This window comes from Lepidochelys kempii, chromosome 1, assembly GCF_965140265.1.
Source record: "Lepidochelys kempii isolate rLepKem1 chromosome 1, rLepKem1.hap2, whole genome shotgun sequence".
Lineage (NCBI taxonomy): Eukaryota > Metazoa > Chordata > Testudines > Cheloniidae > Lepidochelys > Lepidochelys kempii.
In genome coordinates this window covers 113,319,815-113,338,699 of record NC_133256.1, presented here as the reverse complement: position 1 = coordinate 113,338,699, position 18,885 = coordinate 113,319,815, and the positions used below count along the sequence as shown (strand labels likewise).

The 18,885-nt window shown below is 41.3% G+C and overlaps 2 protein-coding genes across 5 annotated transcripts in view; one reads left to right on the top strand and one right to left on the bottom strand.

Annotated features, from left to right (window-relative positions):
- LOC140914077 (opsin-3-like) overlaps nt 1–18,885 on the top strand; it is a 150,837-nt gene that overhangs the window by 116,092 nt on the left and 15,860 nt on the right. The window contains exon 5 of one of the 3 annotated variants that reach the window (XM_073351108.1): nt 7,113–7,793. The exons of the other annotated variants lie outside the window; for them this stretch is intronic. Within the exon in view, the coding sequence (XP_073207209.1) occupies nt 7,113–7,232 (120 nt within the window). The 3' untranslated portion in view covers nt 7,233–7,793. Of the gene's footprint in view, nt 1–7,112; nt 7,794–18,885 lie in introns of those variants that run through there. 3 annotated transcript variants of the gene reach the window in all.
- The window catches only part of ST6GAL2 (ST6 beta-galactoside alpha-2,6-sialyltransferase 2), a 250,739-nt gene continuing 247,208 nt past the window's right edge, over nt 15,355–18,885 (bottom strand). For both annotated transcript variants that reach the window (XM_073351066.1, XM_073351076.1), the window contains one exon: nt 15,355–18,792. In XM_073351066.1, coding sequence (XP_073207167.1) covers nt 18,524–18,792 — 269 coding nt within the window. In that variant the 3' untranslated portion in view covers nt 15,355–18,523. The remainder of the gene's footprint in view (nt 18,793–18,885) is intronic.

Sequence of the window (18,885 nt, the reverse complement as noted above, 5' to 3'; positions counted from 1 at the left end):
TAAAATTAAAAATCATACAGAAATCCTCTGGTATAGTAACATATACTTTTAGTCTTCACAACATCCGCTGGCAACAAGTTTGACAGCTTGACTGTGTGTTGTGTTGTTTTTTATCAGCTGCTGCCGATTATGTTGAGAAAAAGGGTGATTTTAATAAGTTGCCAGCTATTACACAGTAATCAGGAATCCCTCTGTGAGTAAACACTGCAACCGTTTGGTACAAAACACCTAGAAAGACCAAAGTCCAGGACCAATAGGAATCAATGGTAGCAGAAACAGTCTCAAGTCATATCTCTGCAGGCAGCATTGTTGGCAATTTCCCCCTCCAACTACTTCTGCAAAATCAGGACAGCTGCAGTCCCTATCCTCTGACTTTCCACCATGCTGGGGTTCTGGAATCCCCTTGCTACAGCACAAGGGATTTCTTCCCTCCGCCATGATTAACCCATACCTGCCAACAGTCTTTAATAGAAAGGACAGTACACTGTGCACTTGCATAAGTTTTCATGAACTCAGGCACAAAATCCCAGAAGCCCGGACTTTCTCCTTTGAGAGTTATGTTGGAACAAAGTGCTGAGAAGGTGGAGGAGGAAGTCTTTGATAAGAGTTATAATCTGGCCCCACACCGCACTGTGCAGACACCAGTCTGTTGTGAGTGGACCCAATCACTGAATCCCATATGCTTCCAAGCCAACTCAGTCTAGGTAGAGTCTAGTCACATTCTCATGCTCAGACCCTGTCTGACCCCTTCTTTAGATGTGGGGCACTGTCTCATAGATGTCCTAGACCCTGAAACCAGTGCCTCATGTCTTCTGGGTCCCCCCCCCAGTCACTTACACACATTCCACCTAGTCTGGGCTAGTTTAAGCCCTTCAGAGACAATGTGGCAGGAAAGCAAGGGACAAAGACTCAACAAAAGGAATTTCTTAACCACAGTGACTTAAAAGGCACTAAAGGGTTACAGCTCTTTACAAAATAATGAAAGTCCTGAGATGTAGCCCTCCCTAATCTGATCTTACTCCTACTGAGAGTCCAAGTTCTGTTAGCATTTCAGGCCCAGCAGAGTCCCTCCTGGCCTCTCATCCCTGCAAGCCCTTCAGTTCTGTGGCGATGGATGACCTCTTTTTCTGAGCAGCACCCCGCTTTTAAACATTCTTTGCCACCTGCTTGGTTGGAACACTTGTCTCTACCCACAAGTGGATCCCTGTGCAGAAAAAAACTATCGTTCCAGGAGGATGGGTCAGCAGTTGAGGGACAGTCAGTTAATAGCTTTAGATTGTGGTCTGATGGCTTCTCCTTGATGGCCCTACAACAAGGGGTTGAACATCTTCCTTGGGCAGGGCACCTGTCTGGAATGCATCACAATAACCTGCCTTCATTGTAAAATAGAGGCAATTTGACACAAAATATCTCCCTCTGTCACAGCTAGTAATTTAAGGCCAGACTGGGCCATTTAGGCACAACTCAGCATGGTGCTACATTACCCTAAGGGACACCTTCCAAACACCTGTTACTACAGCCTCTTGTGGGATACAGTTCATTCCCTCCTGTGCAGTTGGACAGCTTTGCTGGCTGATGCATGTAGGGTCAGATGAGGAGGAAGCCAAATGCTCTGCCTTCTGCCCACCCTTCCCTGCCCCCTTTGGGAGACTTGAATAGTAGGGAGGGAGCAACCCCTAAACTTCCTAGAGTGCAAAGACTGCAATTCTGCCTGGTCTTTCCTCTCCTTCTGCATGCACCTTGTATGGACCAGGCAAAATCTGGCCCCTTAATTATCACTTACTCCGACAATGTCATAAGAAAATGGAGAAGTGTCAAGCTGAGCCATTTGAACAACTCTGTTCAGTGGAGCTTGATTAGAACTTGTATAAAATGTTACAGTTATACTGCGGAAAGTCACCAATCCATAAGTTATGTTTGCATGGAACAAGCTAACCAATTCTAAGGTTGCCTCAAGAATTCCTCAGAGCAAACGGAAAACTTGAGTGCACTGAATCAGGAAGTCAGAGCAATGTGAACATGAAAGACCAAAAAAAAAAAAAAACCCAAAAAAAAAACCCAATGAGAAAATTTGTGCTTAGATTTATGCTTCATGTAGAGACTCTGGTGAATCTGGGGTTTGATCATCTAAATTCTGGGGGCAGTCAGGCAAATAGAAATGGACTTTTAAACCTTTTAATACCAGGCCTAGTGTTTAATACTCTCTATATTCATATAAAATGGATAACACTGAGCCTAGCATCAAGTACAGCAGTGGATTGGTCAGGTTTCTCTGTAGATATTATAAAAAGAATAAAAAAGCAGTAGCCAGTAGGGAACAGCAGTTTTATCTGTTTCATTACTTCTAACCTCTCCTTCACTTGCTTCTCTTCTCTTCCACCTTTTCTTCACTCTAAGTGTGACCTTCTCTTTCTTACTCTCACAAATCTTCATGTCATTTCAGACTTATTCTTTGCCTCATCCTCCCCTCAGGTAATGTCTCTTCCAATCCAGGTCCACCCTTTCATGCCCATCCATCCTCTCCCACTCTATCCAGGGTTTATGTTCAGCTCCTGCCAGTCTTATTTCTATCCTTCCCTATCTCCTTTTTTCCTGCTCTCTCAGAATCTATATTTAAGAAATCCATATTGATCGAGCACCTTTTTATCCTCTGCTCCCTCCACTCATTAACTCATCACTCCCTCTCTACAGGTCAGCATCTGCCTCTGCCCTCTCCTTAGATGGTGGGGGGGGGGGGAGAGATGATGCTCCCACTGTCAATGGCTGCAGCAGGATTCATCAGTTCTCACCTTCACAGATGTAGCTCCCTATAAGTAAAACAGGTTTCCATGTTCTGTCCACTAAGTGCCATTTCCGTTCTTCAACTTTGTCCTTAAAACCTACAACTCACACCAGGCAGTACCCATATCAGCAGCAGGTTTCCAAGATGAAAAGCCTCTGGCATGTTAGAACAATGTAGGCCTGGCCTGACGTAAGAAATGAAACATGGGGATGTGGGGGAGGCCTTATTTGCTGGAAGATAGGAGTAGGGAGATTAATTAGCAGGCTGAAAGCACAATATTTATGCCAACTAAGATAAGTGGATGGGTCAGTAAACTAAGAGACAATGTCTGAGCTAGCCAAGATAAGAGGGAAAACACACAGGGAACCACTTACTATGAGCAAAATAACAATGGACAAAATAAGCTGGAAATGTAAAAATGAGATAAAAAGTAGGTCAAGCGCGGACAGTGCATAAACAGAGTATGCCATACAGGAATTGATTCCTACAGAGTAACCAAACCAATCCCAAAATGTGTAAAACAATGTATAGTAAATGCAGTGTAATGTGTCAATGGATATGAAGGAAGAGGTTTGCTGTGTAACTTTGGATGTGTATGTCCAACCCTCACACCCTATGCTTGAGTCTGATCAACTCGGCATACGTTTGCTTAATGCCAAATAAAAGAACCTAAGTGATGAGACGAATCGAACTGAGTTCTTGGGGAACTGAGTGGAAGAGGTCTTGGGAAAAGCCCAACAGAAGGCAGCAAGCTGGATCTGTAACTTCACTATAAAGGTTAGCTCTAAGAGCTGGGTTGGGTGGGCTAGGGGAGTGAATCAGGAAATCTGATAACCCTGAACCACATATGTAAATCATTCTTATCTTCTCCCCAGTTCTTCTCTCCACTCCCTCCCCCCTTAATGGAACTCATGTCCTGCATCTCAGGGAGTAAGTTCTTAGAGGTAGGAAAATGTTTTCCCCTATTGTGGTTTGTAAAGTGTCATGTACATTTACAGTTCTATAGACATTAATTGCCTATACTCTGTGCTTATCCTGACATAGCAGTACATCATTCATTTGGAGGCACAGTCCAACTGAATACACCAGGAACACTCCTGATCTTGACAAACTAATTCAGATTCTGTCCCAGCCACTCTTCTTTTAGTCAGCCACTGCTACTGGTACTACTTTCCCATTGTTGTGGAAAATGAGTCACACCATCTGTTTGGTTCAAACAGTCTGAGGTCTTTTATTGAATACAAGCATGCAGGGAGAGGGAGATAGAGATGGTCTCACACAGGTGCCACTCTGATCTCTCTCTGTCCTGCCCCTTTAGTACCAGTCCTATATCATTTTTTTTTACATCCAAGTCAAATGATACATTTCCTTAATTTTTTTTATCACTCAAGCATTGTTAATAAAGCCTTATAAGGAGCTAAAATAAACAATTTCATAATTAGCACTGTGCTGACGCACTTCGTTATTATCAAGATCTGCTGTTTGCTTGTGGCAGCGTTTTGTGTAGGGGCTTTTGCAGGTTTGGGGGGGGTTGCATATAATGGATAGCTAGGGACTTGAGCTAGGCTAGAGGTTGGCCTGGTTTGTTATCTGGGTCAAAATACCACGGCCCATCATATGCAAATGCTCTTAGCTTAAGCTAAGTCTTACAGGATGCCGGCCTGTAGGTCTCTTGTGTTACCGCTCTTGCCTATGCTGCATATAGTGCATAGATCTTGTCACAGAGTGGGCTGGGGTCAGGTCAACAATACTTTCCCCCACACCATCATTGTGAAATTTTGCTTTCCTGAATTTACGTCAACCATCTCTAATGTTTTGCCAGTAAAATAAAAATCTTCCATTTCACTGACCGGTAATTTCTGTAATTACTTTGTTTTCTTAGCAGCAGCCATGACTGAATGAGACATTTTTTTGTTAATGTACATCTGGTTACATCATTCATAGCTTCTTCGATATCTTCCATTATATCTTATTTGTACTTGCTGTTGCAGCTGCAATCTTTTCGGTGGACATCTTTGATTCCCCCCCCCCCCAAATCTATAAAATCTACAAAATCTACATTAAAACATTAAAGTTGGATTCAAATGTTTTAATGAATCTAATTAACATTTCCATCAATCTTGATAAGAATTTAATTGAGCACTAATACATTTTTAGTAAGAAGAAATGACAAGAAGTGCATTTGTAGCTTGCCTTGGGCAACAAGGCACAAAGCCAGAGACTGACTGAATTTAACTTCCAGAGATATGCAATCACTGCTTTGAAGTGCATTGCATGGAGTGACATATTGTTATTGTGAAATAGAATTTAAATAAGGAAATATACCCAGGTCTGTAATAGACATTACTGATGTATGATATGTATTAAAGAGATCCGTCATTGCCACGCCAGTGAACCAAGCAAATCAGCTAGTCCTCAGTAGATTTTGGTCCCAGAAGATCCTGGAATAAAAAAACCCACCAAATCAAAAGATTAATGTGTTGAAGAAGAACACTCCAACTTACTTCTTAACAAAACCATTGACAAAATAGCCCCCAAGTGACCCCTTCACTCACATCACTGCCGCAGGGACCACGAGTCTCAGAAAAGTTGCATAAGATGGTTGGAATGCCCATGGCACAAGATTTGCTCATCCACAATTCATTAATCATAGAATCATAGAATATCAGGGTTGGAAGGGACCTCAGGAGGTCATCTAGTCCAACCCCCTGCTCAAAAGCAGGACCCATACCCAATTAAATCATCCCAGCCAGGGCTTTGTCAAGCCTGACCTTAAAAACTTCTAAGGAAGGAGATTCCACCACCTCCCTAGGCAACGCATTCCAGTGTTTCACCACCCTCCTAGTGAAAAAGTTTTTCCTAATATCCAGCCTAAACCTCCCCCACTGCAATAGCTCAAGCTAATAGCTCAAGGAGCCCCTGAAGCTATAAAGGAAGATATAGTGACCTTCCTTACAACAGCAAAATCACAACCAGCAAAACTGTTCCATGCAGTAGACTTGCTTATTCATAGGTTCCAAGGCCAGAAGGGACCATTGTGATCATCTATTCTAATCTGACCTCCTACATAACACAGACCATAGAACTTCCCCCAAATAATTCCAAGAGCAGATCTTTTAGAAGAACGTCCAATCTTGAATTTAAAAATTATCAGTGCTGGAGAATCCAGCACAACCCTTGGTAAATTGTTCCAATGGTTAATTAACCTCACTGTCAAAAATTCATGTCTTATTTGCAGTCTGAATTTGTCTAGCTTCAGCTTTCCACCATTGGATCATGGTATACCTTTCACTGCTATTTTGAAGAATCCACTATTGAATATTTGTTCCCCTTGTGGGTCCTTGTAGACAGTAATCAAATTACCCCTTAACCTTCTCTTTGTTAATCTAAATAGATTGAGCTCTTTGAGTCTGTCACTATAAGGCATGTTTTCTAATGTTTCAATCATTCTAAGGCTCTTCTCTGAACCTTCTCCAGTTTATCAACACCCTTTTTGAATTGTTGGCACCAGGACTGGACAGAGTACTCCAGCAATAGTCACACCACTTCAAAATACAGAGGTAAAATAACCTCTCTGCTCCTACTCAAGGTTCCCCTCTTTATGCACCCAAAGATCACATTAGATCTTTTAGTCACAGCATCATACTGGCAGCTCATGCTCAGCTGATGATGCACCATAACCTCCAAATCTTTTTCAGAATCACTGCTTTACAGGATGGTCCCCTATCCTGTAAGTATGGCCTACATTCTTTGTTCTTAGATCTATACATTTACATTTAGCCATATTAAAATGCATATTGGGAACATGATGCATGTTCCCAATTTGCCAAGTGATCCAGATCACTCAGAATCAGTGGCCTGTCCTCTTCATTATTTACCACTCCCACAATTTTGTGTCATCTGCTAACTTTATCTGTGATGATTTTATGTTTTCTTCCAGCTAATTGATAAAAATGTTAAATAGCATAAGGCCAAGAACCGATCTATGTGTGCCATGTTAATTTTATATTGTTCTAGTTTTTTAATCAAGATGTTGGCCGGAAGCAAGTCTAATGCCTTACAGAAATCTATGTATACTACATCCACACTATTATGTTTATCAACAAAATTTATAATCTCATAAAAAAAGATATAAAGTAAGTTTGACGGGATCTATTTTTCATAAAGCCATGTTGATTTGCATTAATTTATTATAATACCATTCTTTATTAATCTAAACCCGTATCAGCCACTCCATTATCTTGCCCAAGTATCGATGTCAGGCCTATAATTACCTGGATCATTCTATTTACCCTTTTTAAAAATTGGCACAAAATTTACTTTCTTTCAGTCTTCTGAAACTTCCCCAGTGCTCCACAACTTATTGAAAATAATCATCAACAGTCCAGCAAACTCCTCGGCCAGTTCTTTTAAAATTCTTGGATTATTGATGCAAAATATGTATGCATGACCCCAGATCCAAGTTCTACTTACCACAAGAAGTTCTTGGTCTACTCCAGAGACAAAAAGTATCAAATCCAGACAGGACCTTGCTGGGATAAAAGTAACCACCCCAGTATGAGGAATGTCTGCTACCATCTGTTATGATGAAATTTGGACTAATTATCAAACAAGAAATCCTGGAAGTTCTAAGGAATGTCCAACGTCACCACCTGTAAAACAGAACTATGCTCTTCATGATTGCTAAAGAACTTCTGACTTCCATTAATAAATTAGATCATCAGTACCTCCTTCCAAGAAGACAAACTTCCAGTCATTCTACAGCATACAGTAGTTGACACTGATGAAATCTATACAGGACATCTACACCAGTTACCTCTGTTTCCTTGCAGTGACATCAGAAAGGTAGTGGCTCACCTTCCACAGCCATCATCACTGAGCACAGAGTGGGTTAAGACAACACGTCATCTTTCCTGATGGGTCTCAACCTCCTGCTGAAATGCTGGATAGCTCCCACATCACTGCATTTACTCTGATCTACCTGATAAAAGCGAAGAGTACTCAAGTGATCCCAGGCTCTGTCGGCCCAAGCATGTGAGGAGCCAAGAACCTTCAACTCCCAATTAAGTCAACCTGAGTGGACAGTGTTCAGCACCTCCCAGGAGGCCCTCAGCCCACCATGCAGACAGCTGATTAGCGCAGGTCCCCTGCTCACTAAGGGAAATGGAATTTTCACATATGAGCTAAAGGGCCTACTCTGTGACCAGTGCCAAAGCTGTAGAAATCCACGAGGTTTTGGATTCTCGATAGTTGACCTGGAGGTGTGCAGGTTAAGCCCCACACCATAAGATAAAATTACCACTTATCACCTTATGAAACAGTGGAATTTAAATAATAGAATCAGAAATGTAGGACTGGAAGTGACCTCGATAGGACATTTAGTCCAGTCCTCTGCACCGAGGCAGGACTAAGTATTATCTAGACCATCCCTGACAGGTATTTATCTAACCTACTCTTTAAAACCTCCAGTGATGGAGATTCCACAACATCCCTAGGCAAATTGTTGTAGGGCTTAACTACCTTTTCAGTTAGAAAGTTTTTCCTAATGTCTAACCTAAATCTCCCTTGCTGCAATTTAAGTCCTTTGCTGCTTGTCGTGACCTCAGCGGTTAAGGAGAACACTCTATCATCCTCCTCTTTATAACAACATTTCACATTCTTGAAGACTGTTATCATGTTCCCTCTCAGTCTTCTCTTATCCAGACTAAACAAACCTGTTTTTTTCAGTCTTTCTTTATAAGTCATGTTTTCTAGACTTTTAATCACTTTTGCTTTCCTCTGTTGCTTCCCTCTGGACTTTCTCTAATTTGTCCACATCTTTCCAGAAGTGTGATGCCCGGAATTAGACACAATATTCCAGCTGAGTAGAGTGGAAGAATTACTTTGTGTGTCGTGCTGCTTACAACACTCCTGATAATACATCTCAGAATAATACTCACTTTTTTGCAACAGTGTTACATTGTTAACTCATATTTAGTTTGTGATCCACTATAACTCCCAGATCCTTTTCCTACTCATTTCCCATTTTGAATGTGTGCAATTGATTATTCCTTCCTAAATGAAGTACTTTGCATGCCCTTATTGAATTTCATCCTGTTTATTTCAGACCATTTCTCCAGTTTGTCAAGACCATTTTTAATTTCAATCCTGTCCTCCAAAGTGCTTGCAGTCCCTCCCAGTTTGGCAAACTTTATAAGTGTACTCTCTTTGCCATTATCCAAATAATTTATAAAGATATTAAATAAAAGCAGACCTAGGGCAGATCTGTGCAGGACCCCGCTCTATACGCTCTTCCAGTTTGATTGTGAATCACTGATGATTACTCTTTCCGAGTATGCTTTTCCAACCAGTTGTGCACCCACCTTATAGTAGATTCATCTAGGCTATATTTCTCTAGTTTCCTTATGAGCAGGTCATGTGAGACAGTATCAAAAGCCTTACTAAAGTCAAGATATATTACATCTTCTGCTTTCTCCCGATCCATAAGGCTTGTTACCCTGTCAAAGAAAGCTATTAGGTTGGGTTGACATGATTTGTTCTTGGGATAGTTTGCTCTTGCAACCTTAATAATGTCTCTTTAAAAAACTGCCAACTCTCCTGAACTCTTTTTTCCCTTAGACTTGCTTCCTGTGGCATCTCACCCTACCAATTCTCTGAATTTACTGAAGTCGTGTCTTTTTGAAGTTCATTGTTTTTATTCTGCTGTTTCCCCACTTACCATTACTTATACTCATGGGGGTTCGATCATTTCATGATCACTTTCACCCAAATTCTCAACCAGTTCCTCCCAGTTTGTAAGAATCAAATCTGGACTAGCTTTTCCCCGAGTTGTTTCTCCACCGTCTGTAGTAAGATAGTGTCTCCAGTGCATTCCAAGAACTTGTTGGATAATCTGTGCCTTTCTATATTAGTTTCCCAACAGATATCTGGGTAGTTGAAGTCCCCCATCACCACCGACTCCTGTTTAAAAAAAGCCTCATCCACTTATTTTTCCTGGTTCGGTGGTCTGTAGTCGACTCCGACATCACTTTTTTTTAACCCCTTTCATTCTTATCCAGAGACTTTCAACAGTTCTGCCTCCCACTTCTATCTCAGCCTCAGTGCAAGTTTATACATATTTGATATACAAGACAACACCTTCTCACTTTTTTCCCTGCCCTTCCTTCCCCAACAAGCTGTACCCTTCTTTGCCAATATTCCAGGCATGTGAATTATCCCATCGAGTTAACATTTGTGCTGCCAGTTATGTCATAATTGTGATCATTTACTGTGATCAGTTCTTCCTATTTGTTTCCCATACTACTTGCATTATTATACAGACATCTAAAATGTTTATTAGATTTCCCTCTTGTCTGTGTTCCCTCTTGTCTCGCCTTTGTCCCAGCTGTGATTGCCCATGTTCCCCCCCACATATTCCAACCCTTCACCCAAGTCTCCATGTTTTGGACTTTCCTGTGGGCTTTTGTCTCCTGCCCGTCAGACCTAGTTTAAAGCCACCTCACTCCGTTAATCAGCCTGTATCTGAAGATATTCTTGCTCTTCCGTGATAGATGGACCCCATCTCTGCTCAGCAGCTCTTCTTCTCAGAAAAGCATCCCATGGTCAAGGAAGCTGAAGCCCTCCTGGCGACACCATCCTCGCAGCCAGGCATTCACCTTCAGGATGCATCTCTTTCTGCCTGGGCCCCTACCCTTGATCGGAAAGACTGAAGAGACCACCACCTGCACTCCCAGCTCCCTCACCCTTACTCCCAGGGCCCTGTAGTCACTTCTGGTCTGCTCAGGGCCAGACCTCACAGAATCATTAGTGGATGAGCAGCATCAGAGAGTAATCAGAGGGTCAGAGATGATCCTCAGCAATCCTTCCATAAGATCTCAAATATGGGCCCCTGGCAGGCAGCCCACCTCTTGGGATGCCAGATCAGGTCAGCCACTCAGTGCTTCTGCCTCCCTGAGAAGGGAGTCACTGGCTATCACTACCCTTCATTTCCTCTTGGGAGTAGTGGCCAGTGGGGGTACGTGGCTTCTGCTCCTCCACCTTTGGGGGAGAGTCCTCATCCCGCATGGCCAGGGCAGCATACCCCTTTTTATCTCTGTGCATGGTGGGTTGGGAGCAGGGGTGGAGCACTGCCTGCTGCCAGAAGTTGCCACCCGCCAGTTTTCTCCCTGTGAAGGAGCCATTTCCTCCTCCCCAGGTGGCCCTACTGCAGCCCATTCCAGCTGGATTGCTTCCTCAGCCTTCATGTTTCCAGTGAATTCCTCACGGGCACGGATGCTCCTCAGCCTGGTCACCTCCTCCTGTAGCTCTCCCACCCTGCTTCTTGAGAGTTTCCACCAGCAGGCACCTTTCACTCTGGATGGTCTCCCCAGCCCGGCTTTCCTTGGTGGGGAAATGCAGGCCGCAGTCTCTGCAAATCCACACCAGGACTTGGGTAGAGGCCTCCCTGGTCAGGACACAGGTGGAGAAGCCAGGAGCAGCGTTGGCACTGGCATCGTGGCTGTTCTGAAGCCTGGTGATTTTATTCTTTCCCCTCCTACAGACTCCTTCTCAGATTCCCCCGTGTGCTATCCCCTGCTCATTTAACCTCTAGCTCGTAAGCCATTCTCTCCTAGGTCAGACCTGCCCCCGCATTAACACATGCTGGCAGGGTAGCCACAAGGATGAGCAATGATCAGAGGACAGGAGGCTCGAGCCTGCTCAGGTAGCAGCCAGTAAACCCCTGGCCCCCACTCCAACTGTCCCCTTACACACAGTTCCCAACAGGCCACACCGTACATTTTAAGTAAGCCAAAAGAAAAACAAGCTTGCCCACTCGCCCCAAGAATTCGTGCTCGCTTCTTCTTCAGCAAGGAATCTCCCCCTCCAACGCCCCCTATTTGCTAGGTTCATTTTACCATGAAGAATGCAGTGATCTTGTAAAAAAAATACAGGTAAAAAACACAAGTTAAGTTAATCTGAAGGGCCTGAAAAGGGAAGCCTTCTTCAAATCAAGTTTTTCAAAAGAGTAATTTTTTGTTCAGCCCCTAGGTGATCAGAGCATTATTAAACAAAAAAGGCCTCTTATCTTACTTTCACGTCATGTGGTAAGTGTAAATGACTAAGTTTCCTTTCTGAAAAAGTGAAAATGGCTAGTTTCCACATGTGCACACTCCTCTCAAGTAAATGCTATAATAAAAGGTGGAATTCTGACTTAGTAATGGCTTTGTGGTTATCTAAACAACAATCCAACATCTAACACGTCACTTCTGTTTAATTGACTGCCTCACAATTTGACCATACCTAGTAAACAGGAACTCTGAGATAAAAAAAATGCAGGCTACCTAGATTAGTCCACCTCTCTAAATTAGGGGCCTGATCCAAAGCTCTTTACAATGAGCTGAAAGACTCCCATAGACTTTAATGGGCTTTGGGTCAGCCCCCTCGCGGTTGCACAATGTTGTATTTTATCCCCTAAGTGTGTGTGCGGTTATGTTTTCCCTTTTGTCGTTCATTCTTCACTTTAAATTATGGTCTGTATAAAGAAATTTTTGCTTTACTAACTTTAGGACATGATTTCTTGAGAAGGCAAATCATTCACTTCAACAGAAAGTTGCCTACATTCTGAATCGAGCATCTAGTCACGAGAGTGCAGCCTTTTCTTAGTACTTGTCTAAGCAGAGAAATTGACCAGCACAGCTATAGTGAAATAAACTATTCTTCTATAGCTATGCCAGAATAACTGCCCATGAGGACGCTCTAGTCTATAGCAACAGGGACTTGATTCTGAAATAATGATTCCACGATAGACATTCCGGCCAATTTCCCTGTGTACACCAGCCCTCAGCGTCTGTGTATTCTCCCTATTCTTGTCGCTGAGCGAAATCTGTTCACAGTCATCCCACATCCTTTTATTGATCAGTGGTTTATAGCAACCATTTCATCCATAATCCCTTTTATTGCTCTGTATCTCAATCCACTTCTATTGTATGTTTTCCATTTTTAATTAAACAAGCTACTTGTCAGCCTCTACCTCTGTTTCAGTCTTGGTCTCCTCACTATGTAAAACTGACCAGTAACATCCTCATTTCATGTCATGTGCAATTTCATCCATTCAAGCTAAGGACCAGCACTGCTAAATAAATGAAAACAAATGTTTTATTTACAGCAAAAATCTGTACACTGTGCATACATAAAAATATACAAAATCAAAATAGAAAATAGAAAAGTGTTAAAATGTATACAAACACTGTTTAAAAATGTGACTCCTGTAAAATCTTAAGATTTAATTTGTTGAAGAGTACACATTCATTTAAAAAAATCATCATACAAAATAATTCTCAAAGCTATTAAAAAAGTACACAGTCTTCCATATTTGAATAGTTCAATGACTACATTTCACAGAGGATGAGATGATATGGATATATGTAAGACTTCTACATAGCTGATATTTAAAGAACAAAACTCTGGATTTGATTGCCAAGTTGAAGAGAAGAAATTCAGAGTGTCAAAATTCATTTAATTAAATAAGCCTGTGAGAGGCATGCCCAGACATGGGCTACTTTAAAAGTTCAAACAGTTAAATCAGGTATCCTCTTTGCACTGTAGAGGATAGCATTCAGGAAATCTGTATATGCTCTCTAATGACATTTCACAGTCTGCTTCAAAAAACAGTCTAACATATCTATGGATTGGAGATGAAGGGAAAGAACTCGAAGTGACACTTTCACAGACAATGTATTTCACATTACTTTCATCATAAGTTTGTACCAGTGTCTGAATAGCATTTCCCGGTTTATGAGAGCCTTACTGAAGAGGAAGACCAACACAAAAGTAACCAGGTGTGGTCACTTATACACACAATTTGAGCACCCATTTAATTCAAACGGTTTCTAAATGGATTGAGTTAAATCTGTGCAACCTCTTAACGTGGCACTCACTTCCAGTTAAAAACGAACTATTTCAATTTTGCTTAATTTGGCAAGAAATTGATGCAAAAAGAATCAAGAAGGAATCCTTAATCTGAAACAAAAGAATGTCAACACCAGTACGTTGCATTGATTGAGCTAAATATTTGCGCTCAGTGTGTAGACCAGCCCTGTGTGTGTAGATCAATATAATTATACATAGATCTCTCTGTCTCTTTACCACATACAAATCTGTTACAGTGGTGTAACTTCACTGACTAACAGTGTGGAGAATGAGGGCCAGGTAAGCCTTGGGAAAACAGAAGGAATGGAATATCAGAAATATTTTCCCCCTTAAAAACTTTTGACTCATTTTGAGCCACACCTTTAATAATTTCTCTGGAATTAACAGAAGAATACCTTGATTTAACCATCTAAAGGCTTCATGCATAAAACAATACAGCCACCACCTGTTGAAAAAGCTGCATAATTCACAGTGGAAAACACAGCAAACCAAAAAAAATTAACATAAATTCAGCGCATTTACCCAAGCTTTGTGGGTGATTTTTCTTTTTTTTTTCTTTTTTTTTTTAAGTGCAACCGTCTCACCTCTTAATCATATACCATCAGTGCACAGCAACTAGGCTTTTGTAACTGTAGAGGCATAAAAGGGGGATGAGTCTAACTTGAGCATTTGCGTCATGTGTGTTATGTTGCAGGAACGTACAGGCCTTGCCTAGGCAAATCTCCCACTCACTTCAAGTGGGAGTTACATACATACAAGGGTGACAAGATCGCACCCTAAAATATCGATGAATGATTTGGATGGGGAAATGTATCACACGTTCCTTATGTATATATAAAATATCAGTCACCAGTTACCATTATTAAAAAGCTATCTAGATGTCTATTGAACACCTAATACACATTCATTCACTCTTTTAAATGCAACTGATTTGTATGGATTTTTGATAAATGATTTCTGCTCTCAAAGGTTTTTAAAAAAACCCAACACATAAAAAAACCTCAATGGCCTCCCATAAAAGCAAAGAATACCAAAACTCAGGAGGGAGGCACCATGACGGGAGGGAAGGTTGGTGAAAGCAGCAGTTCTGTAGTTCTCTTCATGTTGCCCTTTGCTTCCCCCTGCTGGCCTCTTGTTGTTCCGAAGTAAAATTTCAGTTGAATTCTCAAAAAGAAAAGGAGGACTTGTGGCACCTTAGAGACTAACCAATTTATTTGAGCATAAGCTTTCGTGAGCTACAGCTCACTTCATCGGATGCATACTGTGGAAAGTGTAGAAGATCTTTTTATGCACACAAAGCATGAAAAAATACCTCCTCCCACCCCACTCTCCTGCTGGTAATAGCTTATCTAAAGCGATCACTCTCCTTACAATGTGTATGATAATCAAGTTGGGCCATTTCCAGCACAGGAGAGTAGGGTGGGGGGAGGTATTTTTTCATGCTTTGTGTGTTCAAAAAGATCTTCTACACTTTCCACAGTATGCATCCGATGAAGTGAGCTGTAGCTCACGAAAGCTTATGCTCAAATAAATTGGTTAGTCTCTAAGGTGCCACAAGTCCTCCTTTTCTTTTTGCGAATACAGACTAACACGGCTGTTACTCTGAAACCAGTTGAATTCTCAGTTAGCAAACCAGGCTGAGCTAAACTTGTACTGATGTTTTCTTTCTCTCTTTTTTTTTTTTTTTTTTTAAGATAGACAGCAGGAGTGGGAGGAGAAAATCTTAAAGTGTCAAGATGCCTGTGTTTGTAGAACAGTGAAATATCACAGGGGAAACCAGGGTTTGGAAGCCACCTTAAGGCCCTCCCTCCTTGGGACAATTGAGACCCTGTGCTTCACAGAGTTGATGCTGGCCTCCTTTCTGGGAAGAGGCTGGTGCACTTAGCACAGCTCTAAAGCAAAGCTAAGCTCGAGCGTGAAGATATAACATTCATATGGTTGGTGAATTGTAATATACACGGGGATAGAATTAGGACAGATGACATGGTGTTTAAAAGATCCACACCAATGTAAATAATTAAATCATCGAGGGAAAGGTGACAGTTTCTTGGCATTTGCACTTGGCCAAAAAAGATTTTCTGCTCAGGTGCCGCAAGTGCGCACTATTACTGCCCCAAAAAGGATGTGCATGCAAGTATAAAATCCATTGGATGAATGCGTACCCAGGGTTGTGTGAGAATTTTAAAGGGCAGCACTTCATTTAAGCAGGAGTGCTAAGTATGCAGCCTCTCGTTTTTCTTTACGGGAATCTTTAGAGTCCACAGGGCTGCGTACAAGCTGCACCGTGATGACAGACTATCTAGCGTGTAATACAACGCACTCCTATTGTTGTGGACAATTGTGAGTATTGCTGGTTAGCTTTTTTTATTCCTGATGGAAACAAGAGTTTAAGTTTAGCATGGGCAAATGAGTAGGAAACTGGCATGCTATTTTGTGGAGTCTTAGAGACTTCTGCACAGGGCACAGTGACTTACGGTACTCATTTGTCCTAGAAATATGATCAACTCCATTTATTGAAAGGTGTGGGAACTAATCTAATTTGAACTTGGCACATGGGAAACCCTGATCTGATACTAAGATCACTGTATAACAAAGTGCCACTCTGCCCGTGCAGAAAAAATCTGATTTAATGTGTTTCACAGAAGGTGAATTAAGTGAAACAAATATATGGGGAAAGTTTTTTTCCCCTTTGTAGGCTAGATAGCACTACTAAGGCTGGATACTGTTAAAAACAAAAACGGAAATAAAAAATTATTATAATGTGTTTTCCAAAATCAATATGTAATGCATCCAGATACTAAGGCTGAAATTAATGAATGCTGTCCATTTGGCAGTATGAAAAAAATGCTTTATGAACATACCTATCCAATCAACACAAGGCATGTCTGGAACACATGGACACACTTTGTCAGCTAGGAAGAATTTTAGAAGGACGGCAAAGCCCAAGATAATGACAACTTGAAAAAAGAAGGCGAAAGTGCAGTAAACTAATTCTGCTCTTGTAGGGAGGAAAAACAGCAGGAAAGGTTGGATGGGAGAATTACAAAATTCTTCTGATTTATATTTATATCAGTGATTTTCAACCTGTGGTCGAAAGACCCCTGGGGGTCCACAGACTATGTCTAAGATTTCCAAAGGGATCCACACCTCCAGTTGAAATTTTTTAGTGGATCCAAAAAAGAAAGAAAGATTGAAAAGCACTGATTTTTATAAACAAAGATGACCTAAAATAATTAATGTGGGTTTCTCCATCGCCAGCTCTCTCTCAGTAGCCAATAGCTAAATATGTGAAATATGCTTTTCCACTCCACTGCTGTTAATAACACAGTGTTTCTACCAGCCAATCACCTTTTTGCTGAATGGATATGGATAGGATATGTATGATTTCTTGTACGTAATCACTCCTACTGAATTTTGCTCACTGGAAAACCAAATTTTAAAAAGCAAACAAGAGCATTAACCAATCTCCAGCCTGAAATCGAACTCTTGTCAGAGAAAACGTATTTTAAATGCATTAACATCCAGGTGGATTTAGAAGTAGTTTAGAGAATACCCATGCTGTGTTTTTACAATGAAATTATGAGATTGTCTCAGTGTGTAAGCCAGAGTAAGATTGCTGAAGGCTTTACAATGTCTCCAGGATATAGACTTCATAATTTTGAATTAAAAAAATACTGACATCCTGTTCTTTCCTCACAAAAACAAAACACAAAATGCCCTGCTTTTTTAAAAGCAATAATAAATGAATTTAACTTGGCTTACAACAAAATAGGCAAACACCTAATTTCTGAAATCTTCCCATCTAAAATGCTTATTTCCTTGGAAAAGGCAGGCCTACATTTTTGTAAGAAATCTGTTTCAAATGTATATGTGCAAGCAGAGCACATTGTCTCCCTTCTCCTGGAGTGTTTATCTACATATGTGCACAGAGGGGGGAACTGCCCCCAGGCAGAAAGCCCATGCACCATTTCGATCTCACTTACGCCCTCTTGCTGGTCTTCTGCACAAGCTGAATGAGGGCAGAATGAGAGCTTTCTGAAGAATGGAGAAGATTCTCTTCTCTTCACCCTGTGCCTGAATGCAGCGTCTGCATGGACCATGACAGATCTGTGCAGTAGTACTGTATTTATTTAAATAACCTGGCTGTGTGTACAGTAATATCTCTTTAAAAGTGAGTAAACATCACTTGTTAATTTCTGGCTGCAGAAACTACCTGAATACAATGACTAGCTATTGGGCCTGATTCTTATTTATGAAGGTCCCTTTATATTGGTAATTTACATTCACTTTAAAGCCCGTTTACCTTGCCAGAATGGAGTAAAGGGAGCTTTGTGTGAATGAGAATCAGGCCCATTATACTCATAGCATGCCCAGTTCAAAACCATGATTATTTTTTCTGGGGGGGGAGGGGGGTGGGGATGTGAAAATCCTGTGGTATGAAGAGAAATCATCCATCTCTCAGCAGACAGCCCTGTGTATGAATGATACACAGGCTGCTTCATAATGTCAGATTTAACTGTTAAGTTTGGCATCTAGTACATGTGGCATAAGAAACCTCTGATGTTTTCTGACAGGTCATGCCCACAACAATACATTGTATTTCTACCTAACTGTGCCTTTGCACCTTTCATGAGCGAAGCTTTTTTTCTTTAACTATTTGCAAAGCAGTAATACATACTCAGGCTTAGGAAGGAAGGAACTCTCATGCCTGCTACTTAATTACAGTTTATAGACTCAAGACTAGGTTGGTCTAAGATACATTTTCAAGTATTCCTTTGTTGTTTATAGTACGACAGTAGTACCTTATTGCACATTTTTCTGAACGAGTCACTTTTACAAGTGTGGGAAGTGATTCCGTCCCAGGCACTTTACAGACCTGAACCCTGGCAAGATTACCTTCCCCTTCCGATACAGATCATCCTGTAACCCTTTGTTCATCCTCTGCACCAGCAGTTTCTCATACAGCAGTGGATGGTAAGCCCCTAAGGTACAAGCTGCATCATAGTATAGTTCATGGTAGTGACAAAGGTCAGTTTGTCGGACTGAAGGGATGTATTCATACACGTGCACTTCGTTACACATGGACATCATGATGAGGATTCCTGAAATGAAATTTAGAAACAAAAATATAGCTATTTCACCTCCTTAGAATTTTTCTGCAATCCTGTGATCTACTGTCTTTCACCACTGCATTT